Genomic DNA, 19,479 nt, shown 5'->3' with positions numbered 1-19,479 from the left:
TTATTTTTCGTATTTAATTTTCAAAAATATTTTTTAAAATTTCCCCGATGCTTTCTTTAAAATCTATGTTTGATGTAGTTTTTAGTTCCATATAGTTTCCTAACATAGAAGTTTTTAATCTATTTGAAAATCAAGAGAAAAATTGACGCACATGCGCTAATGATGAAAGCGTACAAATTGTTTCCATAGGTAGAGAGTAATGGTTCGCGCCCCCTGTAGTCTTTTTGAAACACCAATATAAAATTTCAATTTTAGAACATTTGTATGGCAATGGTTATTAATTTCTGTTGTTTTGTTAACTGCTCTGCAGTAACTGTGGTTGCAACTGGGTCCGTACAAGAAACGCAAGTAACTTTTCTAAATTTCGTGTAATAATGGCCGATGCGGCAACTAAAATGGATACTGGGTAAGAAATCTGTTTTGATCCTGAAAATAAATTAAGTCTCTAATTACTAAAAATGATATTATGTTTCAAAATAGGTTGTATAATTGTTTTAGGGATATATTGCATGTTAAGATATTATGCTTTGTAAAAATTTGAACTAACTTTTTTGTCATGTGAATAAGGCTTCAATTTTTATATTTTATGTAATTTATGAATGCTGTATGTCACATATGATTTGTAAAGTGTGTAATTTTGTCGTAGTTTTATCAAGCTGTGGTTATTATTGCTTATCAAACATTTTAATGCACCACTTAGAAAACTCTACAAACGATCTCTTTTCGATCTTGTCAAATTGATGATGAGGATATTGAATTTATTATTTCGCCTCCTAAAATAATTTTTTACTGATTCAGTTTACATTTGGTATTAGTACATTTTCTGTTCTTGTTAAAAGTCATGTACGTTATTGTAAACATTCGTATTGCAATATTCTATGACTGTCTGGTATCACACACTGGTTGAGCTTAAGAAACTATTTGTTATAATGTTGAAAGTCATAGTCAACTTGAATAATTGTAGTACTTCACAGATGTATTCAAGTTTTGAATATCGAAAAGTGTATTAAGAACGTGTGATTTATCAAAACTTATAGTGTTTCTATGAATCTCTACAAAATTTGTCTAAAATATTAATTATAAAATTCAAGTTGATTGGCAACTGATTTTTTATATCGAGATCTGGGTGTCGCAATATTTCTAAGGCAATCTTTTGATAAATTTTTCTTGATCAACAGTCCTCAATCTGTTATATTTGCTCCGTATCCATTGTTCAGTTCATTAAATAAAGTTTGCCAACATGTTAAAAAATGCTAACTACTGATTATGTGTAATCAGGGGTCTGTCTAGGTTTTTCTGACAGGTACCTATTTTGTGAAAATTTAGACGTAATTTGTGAAAAATTAAAAATTATATTAACAAATCAATACAAAAATATGAATTTATCGTTTCTTAAGGGATACAAAAATGAAATTTTAAGAAAAAGTATTTTGTGAAACTACCGTTTTTCCTAAAATTGAATTTGTGAAACTACCGTTTTTCCTAAAGTTGAATTTGTGAAGGTACCGCTAAACGGTAGTAAATTCGGCCTGGATAGACCCCCGGTAATAGATAAATAAAGTTTGCCAACATGTTAAAAAATGCGAACTACTGATTATGTGTAATAGCACGTGATATATAATAACTAAACTGCCGCATGGTGTAATAAGCTCCTCGTTAAGTTCTTATTAATTTGTTTGAAAATATTGTTTATTCTTTTAGTTTAATATTTTATTTATATTATTTTATATATATTTTTTTTTATTTTATTTAATATTTTCTTTTAGTTTTGTATTCAAGAAAATTACTTAATTAGAATTTCTTAGTCAGCTAATCTGTTATACGTGTCAATTTGTATTTTATTGTGAGCTTGCATATTTTTTTTTCTTAGTTAAAGTTTGACTTTTTAATATATAAAAAAAACGTTGATTTAAAAGTTAGGTTTATTCTATCTCGAAATTAGTAAAAGAAAATGCTATCGATTTACTATCGTTATCTACCTACCTGTCCTTTTCACTATAACTGGCATATGCGATTGGTATGTCCAGTTCATCTCACAATTTTCTTATGAATTGGTGATAATTTTACCTATGTTAGTAGATCTTCATTTCCAATAGTGACAGGCCAGTAAATTTTTGAAATAGTAATTTTCTATCTTCAACTTTTTCTTTTTTTTACTGATCTAAGTGTCTTATAAACTTTCTTTGCTTAATGTTTTACCTGAAATTTTAAATTATCATGCATTGGTTTCAGTAATAGTTTAATTTGATATATGTGGTGTTTAATATATATGATTAAATAGTATTAAGTACTAGATGTATTGTAGCAAATATTTTTTAAAACTGATTCTGTTGTTATGATGGGTTCTTTTATAACTAGACTACTTGAAATCTAGTAGTATTTAAGCTTTAATTTATCTTATTTATGTAATTGCCTTAAACTGTATATAAAAAAAATATTCAATAAATTCACCTTTTTTTATGAATTTAGATCCCCTAAAAAGAAATTACCTCAGGTACCTGAGACATTATTGAAGAAAAGGAAATGGCAAGCTGAGCAAAAACAAAAGCGACTAGCTGCATCAATCAAGCAAAGAAAGGTAAGGGTACTTTTTTTTAATCTTGGTATTGTACTATATAGTGTCTTTTATATCGAACATGTTTATATTATGTAAGGTCAGGGTTTTCTCTGGTTTATGAAAATAACCCAGAACCTACAAAACCCAGTTTAGAAATAGGTTTTATTTTTATTTTAATAATTTTTAACCTTACAAACTTTCTTTAAATTTAAATATTTAACTTGCATTTACTTTATTAACTAGATAGAATATTTAAAAAAAATTTAATTCTATGAAATTTATGTTGAATGAAATTTATGTGAAATTATGTTAAAATTTATGTTTAAATGAACTTATGTGTTATGTAGTGAGATAAAAAAAAAAACCACCAATTTTCCCATTGTTTTTATTTATTTCAATTTATCTGAATTTTTTTCTGATAAATTGATTCTGATTTTCTGATCCTGTTTTTTTTTTTCTTCCTAAGTAATGTTATGTAGTTTTTAATTTTAAATATTTACTAAGTACAGTAAAGCGCCGATTATCCGAACCCTTATTATTTGAACTATGTCCAAATTTTTTTTTTTTTTTTTTTTAAATTTTAGAATACTTTTTAACTTATCAACAATTATTACTAATTGTTGATAATAAATTGTTGTTAAGTTTTGAATAATAAATAATATTCAGTACATTTGATGACCATATTTACAACCTTTTTTAGCAGTTTCCTTATAGTAACCATGCATACATGTATTGTTGTACAGTTAAACCTACATACCCCTTTAGCCCCCTTCAACTGAAAATTATCTTTCAAGAATGCGAGTTTCATTTTGACAGTCTAAAACGTCAAAATGACGTTATGAGTAATTGACAAGAAAATTATAAAAAGCTGAAATCTGATTTGAAAAAGTTAAAAAAAGAAATAATAAATATTTAAAAATTGAAGAAGAAAAAACTTTTAAACACGCCAGAGCTATTTTAGATAGTACTGTCAGTCCTTCGCCTGAAAAAGGGTAAAGGGAAATTAGTTCATAAATATTAATTACTTAAACTAGATTTTAAACAACTTTCCAACTATCTGAACTTTCATTATCCGAACCATATTCGGTCCCGAGCAGTTCGGATAATCGTCGCTCTACTGTATTTCATTTTATGCAAACATTAGGTTAACTGATAAAAGGAATGTGCTCAGAACAATGATGGTTATATAATAATTATTACCTATAATTGCTCTCAACATGTCTGTATGGCATGGGGCCCTTCATCAGTTAATCTGTTGCACATACTGCCCTTCACTGAAAAGGTGCTCCCTTCATATATGTAATTCTAAAAAATTTTTCAGCATTTTATTCTCTATCAGGATGGCAAGTTTCTTCTATTATGGGAAAACTAGTCTGTCTAAAAAAATGTTCCAAATTAGTGAAGAATAAATTTATAAAAAGTATACAATTTACTTACTTTTTATGTATAATATACATTTACACAATTATTTGATCCAGTTTATAAATGCAGTGCGTTTTCAATGATTGTATTAGTTTTTGGACTATTTGATGCATCATTTTTTCAAAATGAAAACTAATGAAGCACCAATCCATGATACACATTTTGACATATTTACAAAAAAAATGAACTTTTATTATTAAATATATTGTTAAGTATTAAAAATTTGTACAATGATTACTCAAACTGATTTCTAGATTCCTTTAATCCTGGTTTTTATCACGTTCTGGTTCTGCATTGTTTGTTATTGTCTTGATGATCATAATTTTCTTTGTTTAATGTTAATTTGTTGTTTTTTAGTTAAATAAGGAGAAGCGAAGATTAATCTTCAAAAGGGCTGAAAATTATGTTAAAGAATACAGACGTAAAGAAAGGGATGAGATCAGGCTTAAAAGACAGGCTAGACACGCTGGAAATTTCTATGTGCCCGATGAACCTAAAGTAGCCATTGTTACAAGAATAAGAGGGTGAGTAATGTAATGTATATGTGTATTATTTTGTTCCTACTTCGTTACTATTACTATCGATTGTACATGGTATGTTAGAAATAGTTGGTGGTGTTTGCTATAATACAACTATATTTACGAAGGAAAAGATTTAGGCTTTAAAATTTAATCCAGATAAGGAATGTAACAAATATTCGGCAGAGTAAGTTTTCTAAAAAAATCTCCATTGAAATAGATTATTAGCATAAATTATTACTTGCTTGAATATTTAAATAAATATAATTCTGATGCATAATGAAGTGGGCCTCATTTATACAAGTCAGTTTAAAACTTTTTTCTTCTAAAATGTTCAGTTTACTTTTATTTAGAACCTTTTTCTATAAATTAAAAATTCTTAACACCTTTGATGAATTGAATGCCTATTACTAATTACTCAAAGTTATGATTAAATATAAAGCATGACATTTCAAGTTTGTTTAATGCCAATCATAGTTGGAAGATATTGCAGTTATATCATTTTGATTATAGAAATTCCTAAATTTCCTGTGTGTAAAATATTTTTGCAATGATTATCATGAAATTCATATTTCCTGAATTCTACTGGATTTTTTCCTATCCATGTTGACAGCTAGACTTTCAATTTTAAGATTTTAATTACTGCAGTTCTGTGATGGATTTAATGAGTTATTTTGTTTGTCAATTTAACAAAGATTTCTTGTATATTTTGTTTTGATGGATATGTTAATTTTAATAAGATAAAGTTCTGCTAAATGTGATATATATATATGTTCTGAAATTTAACTTTATCTGGATAGTGACCTCCTTGATTTCCAGATTGAATAAAGAAGCACAATGTGAAAAAAAACCTTTAATTTTATCACATAAACCTTAGTGAATGAAGCATCAGAATATTTTTGTTTTGGTCATTCTTGTTTATAGTTTTCTCGTTTTAGAAACTTAATTTTATTTGCTGCTAGCCTAGAGTTTTATTAAATGTTGAATTGAATTTATTTATATATTTTTTTTTCCCTTACAGTATTAATGGAGTTAGTCCAAAGCCCAGGAAAGTTCTGCAACTTTTGAGGCTGAGACAAATTAACAATGCTATGTTTGTCAAGTTAAATAAGGCTACAATCAATATGTTACACATTGCTGAACCTTTTATTACATGGGGGTAAGTATTATTTGTTAAAAAAAATATTTTGTTTGTAGTAGGACAAAAATGAGGGTCGTGCATTTATTTGCATGCTGGAGTTGAGCTCCAGGGATTTGAAAAAATGTCCTGGGTTAAAGTAATTGAATTGATGAAAAAAATTTGCATATCTAGTAGTGGGTGCACGCTGGTGGAGCACCTTGTTCAAGAGTTTTTGTTCTTGGAAGGTTCCTCATTAAACCTTGCTAATGGTACTTTTTTCCCTAAAATTGGCACTTCTCTAATGTATGATTCCAGTAAATATTAAGTCTAGTCATGAACATCATTTGATTCTCTTCCTTTTTCTCATTCTATTTTTAAATGTTTCTTAATGCAGTACCTTAAACTTTTCATGCTCGTTTTAAGTTTGTATTAGTTCGATAATGCATCTTGGTTTGTGTTCACATGTTTCAAAAATCCTACATTTGTGATCCATGCTCACTCGATTTAAAATTAATAAATTGCAATTAATATTCGCTGAACTTTAAGATCACACTTAACTATTTGTGTCAATGCGATTTTGAACTTACAATGTTATCTAGGTTTACTAATAACATGTTTGTATTTTACAAATGTGCAATTCGTGATCATGATATTTACTTAAGCATAGGAATTTCATTATTAAATAATTGAATGTGATTTAAAGTATTTATGATTAAAGAATTTATTAACAAGAATCAAGCATATGTTCTCTACGTATACATTTTTCTTCTAGCTTTTGGTATTTTTTCATGAAGTTATCCCATTGTTATGTTTTCATTCATCTTAACAGTGTAAATTAATGTTCTGTTTAATTTCTATAGGTATCCTAACTTAAAGACTATTAAGGATCTTGTATACAAACGAGGATTTGGTAGAGTTAATCACAAAAGGATCGCTCTCACTGATAATTCTATCATTGAGTCTAAATTGGGTGAGTAAAGCCTATATGATTCTATAGAGATGGTTAATTTAACATAGCATTCTCTGTGTTTCATGCCATAAATGCTTATGATAATTATTCTAAACGTTAATAACTACCCTGATTTTGTGGTGTGCAAAGTTTTTTTTAAAAGAAATGTATATTTGGTATGTGGCAACTGAGTTTGTTTCCTTATGGCATTTTAATAAAGCTACAAAATTGGTTAAAAAAACATTTTCTCTTGTGATAACAACTGCTATATTTTTTAAAAAAGCGACATTTCACTGTTTTACTTAGATGGCTATTCTAGCTCTGCATTTCTTGGTGCTTTGTTATTTTTTGTTATATATTTGTAATGATTATCCATCATTGGATAAGTGCTCAGATTGATGTGTCTAAATTTTTGCCAGTCATCTTAAGTGACGAGTACCTAAAACATCCAAATACATAATCAAAAAAAAATCTAGATTTTCTTCTAATGGTTGTGTTGAAGAATTCAATTAAGTTTCGTAAAGGTTCATCTTCCCGTAAGAAAAAAGGAGCTGCTGAAGAATATTTGGTTGAATTGATATTGTCATCCTCCATAGTAGTGTTGTTTTTTCACCCCGAACATCTTCTTTGTGTCAATGTATTGTATTTTCATAAAATTTTAGATTCTTGATTTTTTTTCTTGGCAATAAGGCCTGCAGGAGCTTTTTTGCTTTATTGTTTTCTAAATTATGGGGATAAAGCATTGAGTGTTTTTTTTCTCCTTTTATTTTTCATTGGTTTGTGCACACTTGGTCTAGTTGACTTTAAGGGTCCCCAAAAGTCAAAGAGAGATAATTGTCAAGGTATTTATTTTTTACAAGGGATAGTGTGTTCCCCTTCCAGTGACTGGAACTGGTCCCGCACCCAGCTCAGACAAACGATAGTGCTCGTTTGATATATCCTCAGTGGCAGACAGATCATTTGTATTTCCCTACTAATTATCAGAATTAAGAATTTTGGTAGATTTTTACATTAATAGTTTTTTGTAATTTGAAAAATATTTTTGCAGTGAAGCAGTTCATCCTTTTTTTTTTTTTTTTTTTTGTTAAAGCTGTCTGTCAAAATTTTGTTTTCTAAAACTGTTTGGCTTTTGTTTTAATTTTTTTAAGATTTGGCTATTTATTTAGAGATACTGTTATTATTGTTAATGAAAATTAGTTTTATCTGAGAAAAGTTGCAAATTTTTCAAATATTTAGTGACGTTTTCCTGGTGGCCTCAAAGGATGAAAAATTTAGAAAGCGATTTTTTTTTCACCCACAGAGTTAGCGAGAAACTATCTGTATTAAATGGGAAGGTTTTTGTTCGTAGCGCTGATCTTCGCTGGTGGAATTTCTCTATAATTTTTTGAAACATTTTGACCTCATCTAATATATATATAAATTTGCATCTAAATACTTTTTTTTTCTTGAAAATGTCATGTATTTCTTCATGAAGCACCTGGTAGTTCAAATAGGTGATTTTATGATTTAATATAGATTGCTGCTATTCTTAGCTTTCTGGACATATCTGAAGATAATCATTTTGTATTTTTTTCTAGGTAAACATGGCATTATCTGTATGGAGGATTTGATTCACGAAATTGCCACTTGTGGCCCCAATTTCAAGAAGGCCACTAACTTCTTGTGGCACTTTAAGTTAAACAACCCTAAAGGAGGATGGCGTAAGAAGACTATTCATTACGTTGAAGGTGGAGATTTTGGGAACAGAGAAGACAAAATTAATACACTTCTAAGGAAAATGATATAATAAATTCTCAATAAAATGTACATTTGTGACTTTCCTTGTTTAACAGATAATTCCTATTTAACATACATAAAAACAAAACTGCAATACTTTAACTTTAACATCATTTAAACTTTAACTTTATATTCATTTTAACTTTATATTTACTTAATTTTTCTAATATCTTTTGTAATTGTCATCTGTATACTATGAATTTAAAAAAAACTAGTTTGTTTATAGAAAAAAATTTCCCACACCACAAAGTAAAATTTTATTTTCAGTTCATAAAAAAATACTTCTGAAATTGTTTTGCTCTAATAAAGGACTATGGGTGGGGCATAGAGGAGGATTGAATATGTGAAGAAAAATAGAAGTGTCCACTTTCAAATGAATTCCCCTTGAAATGCTAGAGAGCCATTCACTGTATTGAGGAATGATTTTAGTGATTATCTTAAGTTTTATATTCTTGTGTGCTGTGGAGCTGCAGAACATAAAATTTTTTGTATTTTTCCTTGAGTTGAATTTCTTTTTCCTGTAGGGTAGGGAGGGGCATGCCCAAGTATTTAGAAATGTTAACAGCAATTATAGGTAGTGATAGTTATATAAACATCATTGTTCTAGCCACCAAATTCTTTTTAACAATTACCCTTGTATTATGTTCACATAAAATTTCATGCTGTAAAACTGATTACTTAGGGAAAAATCAGAATCAATTATCAGAAAAAAATTCAAATTGTAATAAAATAAAAACATGGGAAAATTCATGTATTTTATCACATAATACTAAGTTCATTTAAAGATAAAATTTTTATTGTTTATAGAATAAAATTTAAAAAATAAATAAATATTCTAGTTAATAAAATAAATGCAAGATAAATACTTTCATTTAAAGAAAGTTTATAGGGTAAAAAATGATTAAAAGTAAAACAAAAACNGCCTCGACAGACTCCCCGGACGGGGTCAACTCCTTATCTCCCCAATCTGCTGACCAGACGAGTGGTCCTCTCGCCGTTGAAACCCCCCTTCCTCTAGCGTCCACCATGTAAAAGGGGGCGACCACAAACTAACAGTACTAATTGATAATTTGTAGTTGACAACAAGTTCTAATTGATAATTTGTAGTTGACAAGTTCCAAGTGATAATTTGTAGTTGACTACAAATTATCAATTAGTAATTATCAATTACTAATTGATAATTTGTAGCTAACAAATTATCAATTAGTAATTGTGGGATATCTATTTCACCGAGGAAAGCAAAAACAGCTAGCCCTCAGCCTTAGGGAAAAATCAGAATCAATTATCAGAAAAAAATTCAAATTGTAATAAATAAAAACATGGGAAAATTCATGTATTTTATCACATAATACTCAAGTTCATTTAAAGATAAAATTTTTATTGTTTATGGAATAAAATTTAAAAAAAAATTAAATATTCTGGTTAATAAAATAAATGCACGTTAAATACTTTAAAGAAAGTTTACAGGTGCAGGATTAAAATTAAAACCTTTGTAAATTAAGATTCAACATTTAGTAGGGAATGTATTTCAACTTTAAAACATTTTAAATAAATTAAAAGAGGAAGGGGCTAAGAGGGAAAAGAAAACATTAATTTGGAAGGAAATATTTCCCTTAATAAAAATTCATGCTTACAACTCTTTATGACCAAATTTTTTTTTATTATGTCACTATTTACAATTAATACAGATATATTGACTAATTAAAATTACGTTATGATACTTATCTTGATTACACATGTTGATTATTTTGATAATGTGCACAATACAAAATGATCCATGTAGGTAGAAAATGGCTTAAAAAATTTTGTAATGCTTATCCCGCAATTTTCCAAATATTGTGATAATTTTATCTACTTGATCATCTGATAGTTTTTTCGGATCATTAAATGAAAATTTAACGATTTTATTTAAAGACTGCTCCTCAATCTTGAATATGCCCAATTCACTCTGAAAAAACAGTCTTTATTCAGAAGCTGCTGTTGTGGCAAGTATTAATACGAATTGTTGCGAGTGGTTTTTATTAAGAATGGGAAAAAATACAAAATTTATTTAGTTAATACATAAAACTTTTTCTGCACACTTGCATCTATGAATTTAATTTGATATACTTTTATAGGATTTAGTTGATGTGCTTTTATAAAACCCCCAGAACAAAATTATTTTAATAGATGGCAATTATACCTACCGTCAGTTTAACGAAAGAACATCCCTGACAAGTACCTTAGAGCACTGTCGATAAGGATGTGAGGGTGAGGTAAACTCTTAGGACTTGTTTTGACTCCAATTGGTGAGAAAAATGTATCTTTTCTTGTTTCCAAAACTCCAGACTACGGTGGGAATTTATTAGACTGACAGTAGGAGCAAGGGAATAAAAGCCATTTTAGTAAAATTAATAATTTAAACATACAAAGCTACTATCAACTAAAAATAATATCCTGCTGCCAATTATGGATGGTTGCATATAAGATTAAACTAAATTATATAATATGCCTCATGGAGAATTGAATTTAGTAGATATATATAGTACAGAACCCGTTATCCGGAAATCAGAAAACCAAGAAACCGGAACGAAATTCGATAAATTTTCCTGCCATTTTCAAAAAAAATTTTTTTTTCCTCATAAGAGTTTAGGATTTTTTTTTTCTATTTTGAAAGATGGTTACCTTTTATCATTTTGGAAAGAATCATTAGTGTATTACTTCATCGTTTTTTCTTATTCAGATTATTTCCAAATTTTTTTTTTAGTTGGGTTTAACAATAAAAAAACGGCTTTTTGTAGCGATTCAGAAAACCGGAAAAATCAGTTATCCGGAATAGCGATGGTCCCGATCGTTCCGGATAATCGGTTCCCTACTGTATATAACACCAAAATTGAAATTAGCCATACTGTACGAAGGATTAAGCAAATTGTATAACAATTTAATTTTGACATTAAGAGACCAACAATTTTTTCTGCACTTTTGAGATAGTATAGCTACAATTTGACTATGTTTTTTTTTTTTTTAGTTTGAAACACATTCATTGTTATTTTAAAAATGAGTCTGACTTTCTTGCAATTTACTTTACATAACATTGCACATATGCCTTTATAATAATCTTGCTGCATTTCTACAACCAGCATAGACTCTTAACAAAATAATTTTGTCGTCAGTTGTCTGAAACATTGGAGTGAGATGAAACAAGTTTAAGTAAAGATGGTGAGTCAATACTCAGGTTTTGGCTAGCGTGAAAGAAGTTTCCTTTTTAAAAGACCATCTTGTTTACATAGTAGTAGATAGCCCCAGTGGCTTAGACGGGAGCTCTCTTGCTAGACAAACAGAAGTATATCAAAATAAAATTGTTAAAATGTGTTATTGCTTGTAAATTATTTATATGGGTAAGAAATAAATTCGAGAAATTTTTTTTTAAAACCAAGTGCTTCATTACAAGATGTATTAAAAATATAATGTTTAAAATACAATTATTTTTTTGATAAAAAAAAAAATTCTATGTTTAATGCAACATAAAAGTTATAATTTAATCAGTTCTAATCAATTATTAGGTGCATATTAATGTGACGAAATTTCCATAACATTAAAATTCATATCAGAAGATGTTGACAGTCAAGTCTGTTACAGATTCTTTCAAAATTTTAAATCCTTTAAGTTCAGATTTTAGTTTAACCCATAAATCTGAAGATTGACAAGCCACAGCTGCATTGCTTTTAGAGTTTTTTTCAGGAGAACATTCTAAATCAAAATTGGCCACACTATTACTATCAAATCGCAGAATAACTTGTTTACATTTCTGTGGAGGGGCATAAAATCTCTTTTGCTCCATATATTCTGTAAGTGTTACCCCAGATTTCAACTTTAAGAGAACAGATATGGAAGTAGGATTGTCTAAACCTATATCTTGTAAAATAGAACTTTCCATTAGGATCTTAAAGAATTCCAGACGATAGCGTTGAAATTTAGAAGGATCATTAGCACAAGTAGTTTCTTGACAATAAACTGGTAGAGTGATTCGATGAAGCTCACGAGGATTCATCATATTAGCACCCAAACTTAAGACGACTTCTAGAACTTCTTCATTTTGTAGTATTTCTTGTAATTGGATAAAGAATTTATCAAATCTTGTAATTGAATCCATAAAATTTTGCTTGGTCCTTTCACTTCTTTTTTTAGGCTTGGAACTCTGCGTAAAAATAAAATTTATATAATTATTAAAAGTGATACAACTCATTTTACCATTCATAAATAAATTAAATTTATTACAATTATGGTCATTGAATATCTAAGCAGCATAGAGATGTCTACAAAATGCGAATGTATTTAATGCTTTGCTGCCAACAGGGCATGCTATTACAGTGACTAATGACTAAAAAGCTGATGTAAGATCAGCCTAGAGCTTGCATTAAATAAGAATGAAATTTAAAACTTTTTGACATTCATAAATTTTTTTTAATTGAAAATACTTCTATGTGACAACTACAATACTTTTATGAAATTCAACCATATGTAAAGTGTTGCAATTAGTAAAATTATTGATAAATCAGAAGTCGTGTTGCATCCTTGATTACTTATTTTAAAATACATGTATCAAATTCTTGTTAGTATTTCTAGTCCTGTTTTAGGAGCGGTTTTATAAACATACACATTAAGAGAAATTTTTTTTTTCTACAAATTATCTCAAAGCATTCATGCGCATGCTAGAGGAATGCCAGCACATGTTAAGCATTTGGTTGAAGCTTTTTATTTTGAGGTCGAACTTAAAAGTAGTTCTGAATATTTCATATATCAGAAGAAAATTATGCTGTTGTCAAAGAGAATTTCACTTTTCTAATAGCCTTTTACTTACTACAAATAATCTGATTTTTATGATCTGCCAGTCATTAATAATAATGATAATCATTAAAAGGATATGACCCTATTATTTCTAATTTTAAATAATACAGAGATCTCAACATGTTTTAGTAAAAGAAAAGGGGAAAAGAGAGCCATTAATATTTAAAACCATTTATATTCTGGAATTCTTTTGGTTGGTTCTCAAAAGGTCTCTCTCCTTGTGTAAGTTCTCAAAACTTATTTACAGGGTGCATAGCCAAATTATTCAACAAAAAATAAACACATTTTAAGCACTCAAATAATATTTTTTAGCACTCTAAAAAAACATCATACTTAGGTAGGGTAGAAAAGTTTTTGACAATTGACGGTTTTATCTGGTTTTAATAGTCATGTCAATAAAAAAATAAAAAATTTGGTATTGTTTTTGACAATTGTCAAAACTTTTGAATGATGTAAATCGAATGGCGTTATCATACGCTACAGACTGACGATTTGCGAAATAGATTGGGGTTGAAATAATTGTGAATATGTTGAATTAAACAATGGGAGCAGTGTCTTTCTGCATAATTCGTAGCGAAAATAAACAGGAAAAATATCACTTTAGAAAAGAGAAAATTAAGCACTTAAAAAATGTTTTAAAACTCTTTTTTTAAAAGAGTATCTACATCTTTAAATTGCCTGTCTTTCATTGACTATGTCACATCTGTACAATTTTTGCCTCTACAAAGTACCCAAATTAGTGAATAGTGCCAGTTAAATTTTCATTGATTATTGAATTGTTAATTAGATACAGTTATAATTATCATAAAGATTAAAAAAGGTAAAAACTACAAAGCAGGGAAATTAGAAAAGGCACAGGGAGATTTCCATATCGTGATCTGCGGCAGAATAATCGCCAAGTCTTGGAAACTTCTGGTCAGTGGCCCGCGAGAAACTGAAAAAAACATCATCAAAGAAAGGGGCTAACTCGAAAGGTATAACTTGTAGCCACCCCCGGGCAAACATCTACATATTTTTTTTAAGAAAATGTGCAAGTTTAAAATCTATTTGGCACTTTGGCGATTGTACTTGCCGCGACAGATTACAATACAGAAATATCCCCAAAGGCTCATTCAATTTAAAGATAAGATTCAATATTAGAGATTGTAATATATCTTTAATTAAATAATTGTTAAAAGTAAATTATAATGATCCCTCAACCCAGCTATTTGTCAAATGTATTATTGAATTTAAAAATTTCAATTGTTTTTAAATAAAATGAAATGATAAAGAGAAATCAAATTATGAAATCATAAAAGATTTGTAACAGCATTCGCTAATAACATCTATTAGATAAGTAAAGGGCACTTAAACTTGTAATTTCTATGAATCTAACAACTAAGAAAAGAGTGAGTGTTTTTACCTTTATAAAATAATTCAAGATTACTGAAAATTTTTAAAATCACAAATCCACAATAAGATACTTTAATATTTTGTTCAGTTGAGTGGATAGTCCCTAGGATTCAAACTTCTTGAATTTAGAGCTATTTATATATCTCATAGATATGCCATAACAATTTCGAAAAAAAAAAAAATGATTTATATCACATATAAATGGATGAAAAATGTAACCGAAAAATTGTTAAAACTATTAATTGATTTTTCTAAAAACATGGCACTCTATAAGATCAAAATTATTTGCTATATAATTATAACTATATTTGGTTTATATTACAGGTAATAACCACAAGTCGTTAATTATTATAAATCAAAATATTGATTTTAATATTTTTATGCCACAATTTAGTTTCTTTAAATTTAATTTTCAGTTGATGAATCAGTGATTAGTCAAAAAATAAATTTTAAAATTTTTTAAAAATAAAATTTTGATACATTATTCTAATTATTAAGCAAGAAAATGAATAATGATGAATGAATGCAATGAGCAAAAAATATTAATAAAATGAATGCAATAAACAAGTAATTTTAAAGCACAAGGAAGGATTTTTTTCAGATGTCATCAAAGTACTTACAGGATGTTGGCAGTTTTCATCGTAATACACAGTATGGTCATCAATTTTTACAGCCTCGAATTTTTCTGTGGTCGTCTGTATTGTTCTTTTCAATTGATCAAGAGGAAGGGGAAATTGTCCTCTAGAGTATAAAGTATATTTCAAGTATTCAACAACCAAATAATTAATGGTTTCTTTTGAAACTGGATTTTCGAATTTTACGAAGCATTCAGACATTTTTCATATAAAAGGTTTCGGACGCAATTTAAAAAAGAATTAAGATTGAAACATTTCATCAGCCACTTGAAATTAAATCATCAAAAGAGTAGTTATTAACCATCAAAATCAGGAATTTTTAAATTTCACTAAACGTATGATTTGAAATCAACCACTTTTTTGTTGATTTTGAAAATTTGATACTAATAGATGCTTATTTCTGCTGCATTTGAAATAAATCCATCCGAACTCTACCATCCTTGTAATACTTAAATGATATAGATAACACCTAAACTACTATTAATTTAAAAAACACTTTTCGGCAGGCATGAAAAGATCCTATATGAAGCAGAAACAAATAGCCGGAAACGTTAATCTACTAAATTTAATAACACACATGAAATACTAACATGGCTAATCGTTTATTTTCTAGCAATTTTCTGAGAACCTCTATTTTTTCGTTTCGAAATTATTGTAGTTGTTCAAAAGAAGAGATTCAAAAATTAGTGAATAATAACAAAGTTGTAATTTTCATGAAAGGTGTTCCTGACCAACCTCGTTGTGGATTTAGCAATGCAGTAGTTCAGATTCTTCGTATGCACGGTGTGAAATATGATAGCCATAACGTTCTTGAAGACGAGAAAATGAGACAAGGCATGTTTATTTTAATGTCTAATTGTTTAGACTCACTCATGATTGTGTGAATGATTTTATTTTTATTGTTGTTGACTCTACTGTTGTTAAATAACATATTTTATAAGTACCTACTATGTTTATGTAAATATTGTATTTAATGTACTTTATATCATTTTAAAATTTATATGAATATAAATCATAAATATTCAAACTTCTAATGAGAGGATTTCCGTATATAACCGCTAAGTCTTGGCCATTCTAAGTAGTGGCCGCGAGAAAAAAAAAAATTACAGAAGTGAACCAACTCAGAAAGTTTAATTCGTAATGGGAAGATTTTTGTGTCGTTATTTGTGGCAGAATAACTGCCAAGTCTTGGCAACTTTTGGGCAGCTGCCTACGAGAAACTTAAAAAATCATCACAGAAAGGGACCAACTCGTTAGCCACCCCCGAGCAAACATCTACATGTTTTTTTTTAAAAAAAAATTTGGAAGTTGATATCTCCTTGTAATCACCCCTGGGAAAATTGTGCTCTTTGCAAGTTAAAAATCTGGCACCTTGCTGATTGTAAAAGAGACCATTCAACTCTGCAAAAGACAAAATTTCTTGTCGTTTGATAAAATGTCTACTTCCTGATCTTTATCTGAAACAGATGCAAGAATGAGATAATAATGTCACAAAAGTAATAAATAATAAAGGATAATGAGAAATAATATAGTATTTTTTCTATATACAAAATGTAATTATAAATTTTTATGTATTTTTGGGTTTATTATTTTGGCAAGTGTACAAAATTCTTGAAAAGAGTATCATTCAAGAAGACCGTTTTCTTAACATGATGTGGCAAAGTTGCTTTCAAGACTGTCGTAACAATTGCAAGCAGGGTTGGCAAGTTTTTGACACATGACGGTTTTTACCGGTTATTACCATGGTTTTTACCGTCATGTCAAAAACCCATACTTTTGCTAAAACTGTATTTTTATTTGAGTTTAACTGCTTATAATTTAAAATTAATCAATTTTTGGGGAATAAAATTAGAAAAAAAGTTGTTAAAAGATATTTAAGAACAGATTCATGCATTTTCCCAACATGATTATATCAAAACATACCATTTGAAGTAAAATATTAAGATACTAAAAAAATTTTCAACATTTCCAAGCATCATTTTGTTTGGCATATTACATTACTGAAAAATGTCAAGATTGATTACTTTCATTCATAAAATCTTTGAGAAACACATGTACACTACACATAAAAAGAAAGCCTCATAAAATAAACTTTTTGTATCATTTTTGTTTTCAATATTTTACACAGAAATGAGACATGAAAAAGCTTGGGAAATCCTTTAAGGGTTGCCTTTGCAATAACCTTTTGTTATCATTATCCTCAATGACAGGCTTCCTTAGAACTAGACTGGTGGTCTTCCATTAAAAGAATCTTCTTGAATTTTAGACTCATCCATACTAAACTCAGAAATCGACTGGGCAATGAAAAATTTGCAAAATTAGTCACTTGCTATCGTATGCTTCGGCACAGTGACCCCGACTACTGAACATGTAATTTTGTTTATAATTAAGTTTTGTTTAATGTGCTTTTTCAACTGAATAAAAGCTTTTAACTTGACAAAATAACAGTAATTCTTGACTTAGAGTTTGTTAGTAGTTACAAGTTTTGAAAGTTTTGTTTAGCTAATATTTAAGAAATGCCAAATTTTAAATTCTTCTTTTTAGTTCTTGAATTTATTAATAGTTCCAAGCTTTTTTGTTTGTTTGTTTATTTCTAACAATTAAGAAGTGCAAAATTTTAAATCCTTTGCAAATCAAGCTATAATGATAAAAGTAAGTAGCACTATTTTCAATAAGTATATTACAATATTTCTGTATGAATGTATATCCTTCTATAAGAATACATGTATATAGTTGCAAAATCAATAGCAATCATTTACAACATTCATTTATAAAGGCAATTATGTGAAAATAATATATTGTCCGCTATATGCCATAAATTAAAGAAAACAGTAGGTTTTTGACGGTTTTTACCGGTAAAAACACGGTTTTTACCACTGTCATGTCAAAAACCAGTTTTTGATGGCAAAAATCCAACCCTGATTGCAAGTTTTTTTTTTCTATGGAGGGGGCAGTTTGGGCAGATAATTGTGTTTTTTTTTTTTTTTCATTCTATATGATTAAAAGAATTTTGAATAATCACCTTAGCAATAATTCTATTAAGTTTATTTCAATAAAATAAAATATTGGCTAAATATTTGCATGAAATAAGTGTATATTTTTTATCTCTTTCTTAAAACAATAACTTTTCAAATAATTCAAGACTAATTGGGTTGTCATGTCTTAAAAATTTATAATTAAGAAATTATTTTCATTCCTTGTTTTACTGTATACGTATTTGTAATTTTTAATTTTTTTTTAAAATTTATTGTTAAGAAAATACCTTTTTTTACTTAAAATTTTTAAACAAAATACAATTATAACAATTACAATAAATATCTTCAATTTTATGTAATAGATGCTTTTTTTTTTCAATTACTTCATTTTTCAATTATTTTATTGGCTGAGTGTTAAAAATCTATGAATGCTAATTTCTTCATTAAAACTGTTATGAAGTTTTCTCTAAAAAATAACTCAATTTTTAAGAAGGAGTAAGCCAAATATAAAAATATTTTTACTAGACATTTTTTCTCCAAACTTTTGCGATTGTCTTATTTCATAATTTATTAATTCTTGTAATATTTTCAAAATTATTCCCAATTTATCTATACAATATATATTTATGATATTTTTGTTGTTGTAGGAATTAAAGATTTTTCCAACTGGCCGACAATACCACAAATATATATTGATGGAGAATTTATCGGTGGATGTGATATCTTGTTACAAATGCATCAAAGTGGAGAATTAATTGAAGAGCTTAAAAAAGTGGACATAACATCAGCATTACTTCAGAAGGATAACTCATAATGTGTGTCATTAAAATATTTGTTCATTTATATAGAAAATAGCATTATTTAGCTTTTACTTAAATGTTCCATTTGAATTAGAAATAAATTGTACATATTTTGAATTAAATTAATTTTTCAATGAAGCATGAAATTTTAATTTAAACATGAGCTTTGCAATAGATTATAAAGTTGCTGGCAATATGAATAAATTCTTAAAATTCTTTTTTTCAGTCTTTCTTTTCTATAAATGCGTTTTTGAATAAATTTACTGGTGACCTATGTCTAATTTTTTGAAAAGAACTGCTTTAGGATTACTTAGCAATTCAATATGGTTTTGCTTATTTATTGGATTCAAATGTGTTTTGGTTTAGCTTTGTGTATATGCTAATAATTTTTTTAAAATGTTGTTTTAAAAAAATGTGAAACATATTTTGTGAAACCTTTAAGTTATACACATTTTGGTTCTACTACATTTCCGCAGGCCATAAAAAACTATCACTACAGTACCTAAAT

General features: G+C 28.1%; 3 protein-coding genes across 3 annotated transcripts; 2 read left to right on the top strand and 1 right to left on the bottom strand.

The window, feature by feature from the left end:
* Positions 1-247: 247 nt before the first annotated feature.
* Positions 248-8,372, top strand: LOC107441566 (ribosomal protein L7). The gene is made up of 6 exons (XM_043051233.2): positions 248-406; positions 2,470-2,578; positions 4,337-4,503; positions 5,519-5,656; positions 6,478-6,587; positions 8,144-8,372. The coding sequence occupies exons 1-6, from the start codon at positions 375-377 to the stop codon at positions 8,350-8,352; spliced, it is 765 nt and encodes a 254-aa protein (XP_042907167.1). The 5' UTR covers positions 248-374; the 3' UTR covers positions 8,353-8,372.
* Positions 8,373-11,834: 3,462 nt separating this feature from the next.
* LOC107441580 (uncharacterized) lies at positions 11,835-15,642 on the bottom strand. Its single transcript, XM_016054901.3, has 2 exons — positions 15,182-15,642; positions 11,835-12,519 (listed from the first exon to the last, which is right to left on the bottom strand). Exons 1-2 carry the CDS (start codon positions 15,395-15,397, stop codon positions 11,929-11,931), a joined length of 807 nt encoding a protein of 268 aa, XP_015910387.1. The 5' UTR covers positions 15,398-15,642; the 3' UTR covers positions 11,835-11,928.
* Positions 15,643-15,737: 95 nt separating this feature from the next.
* LOC107441581 (Glutaredoxin 5) lies at positions 15,738-18,985 on the top strand. The gene is made up of 2 exons (XM_016054902.4): positions 15,738-16,030; positions 18,819-18,985. Exons 1-2 carry the CDS (start codon positions 15,787-15,789, stop codon positions 18,983-18,985), a joined length of 411 nt encoding a protein of 136 aa, XP_015910388.1. The 5' UTR covers positions 15,738-15,786.
* The last annotated feature ends 494 nt before the right edge of the window (positions 18,986-19,479 follow it).

This window comes from Parasteatoda tepidariorum, chromosome 2, assembly GCF_043381705.1.
Source record: "Parasteatoda tepidariorum isolate YZ-2023 chromosome 2, CAS_Ptep_4.0, whole genome shotgun sequence".
Lineage (NCBI taxonomy): Eukaryota > Metazoa > Arthropoda > Arachnida > Araneae > Theridiidae > Parasteatoda > Parasteatoda tepidariorum.
Note: the sequence above shows the minus strand (reverse complement) of the source record. Positions and strands in the feature narration are given on the sequence as shown.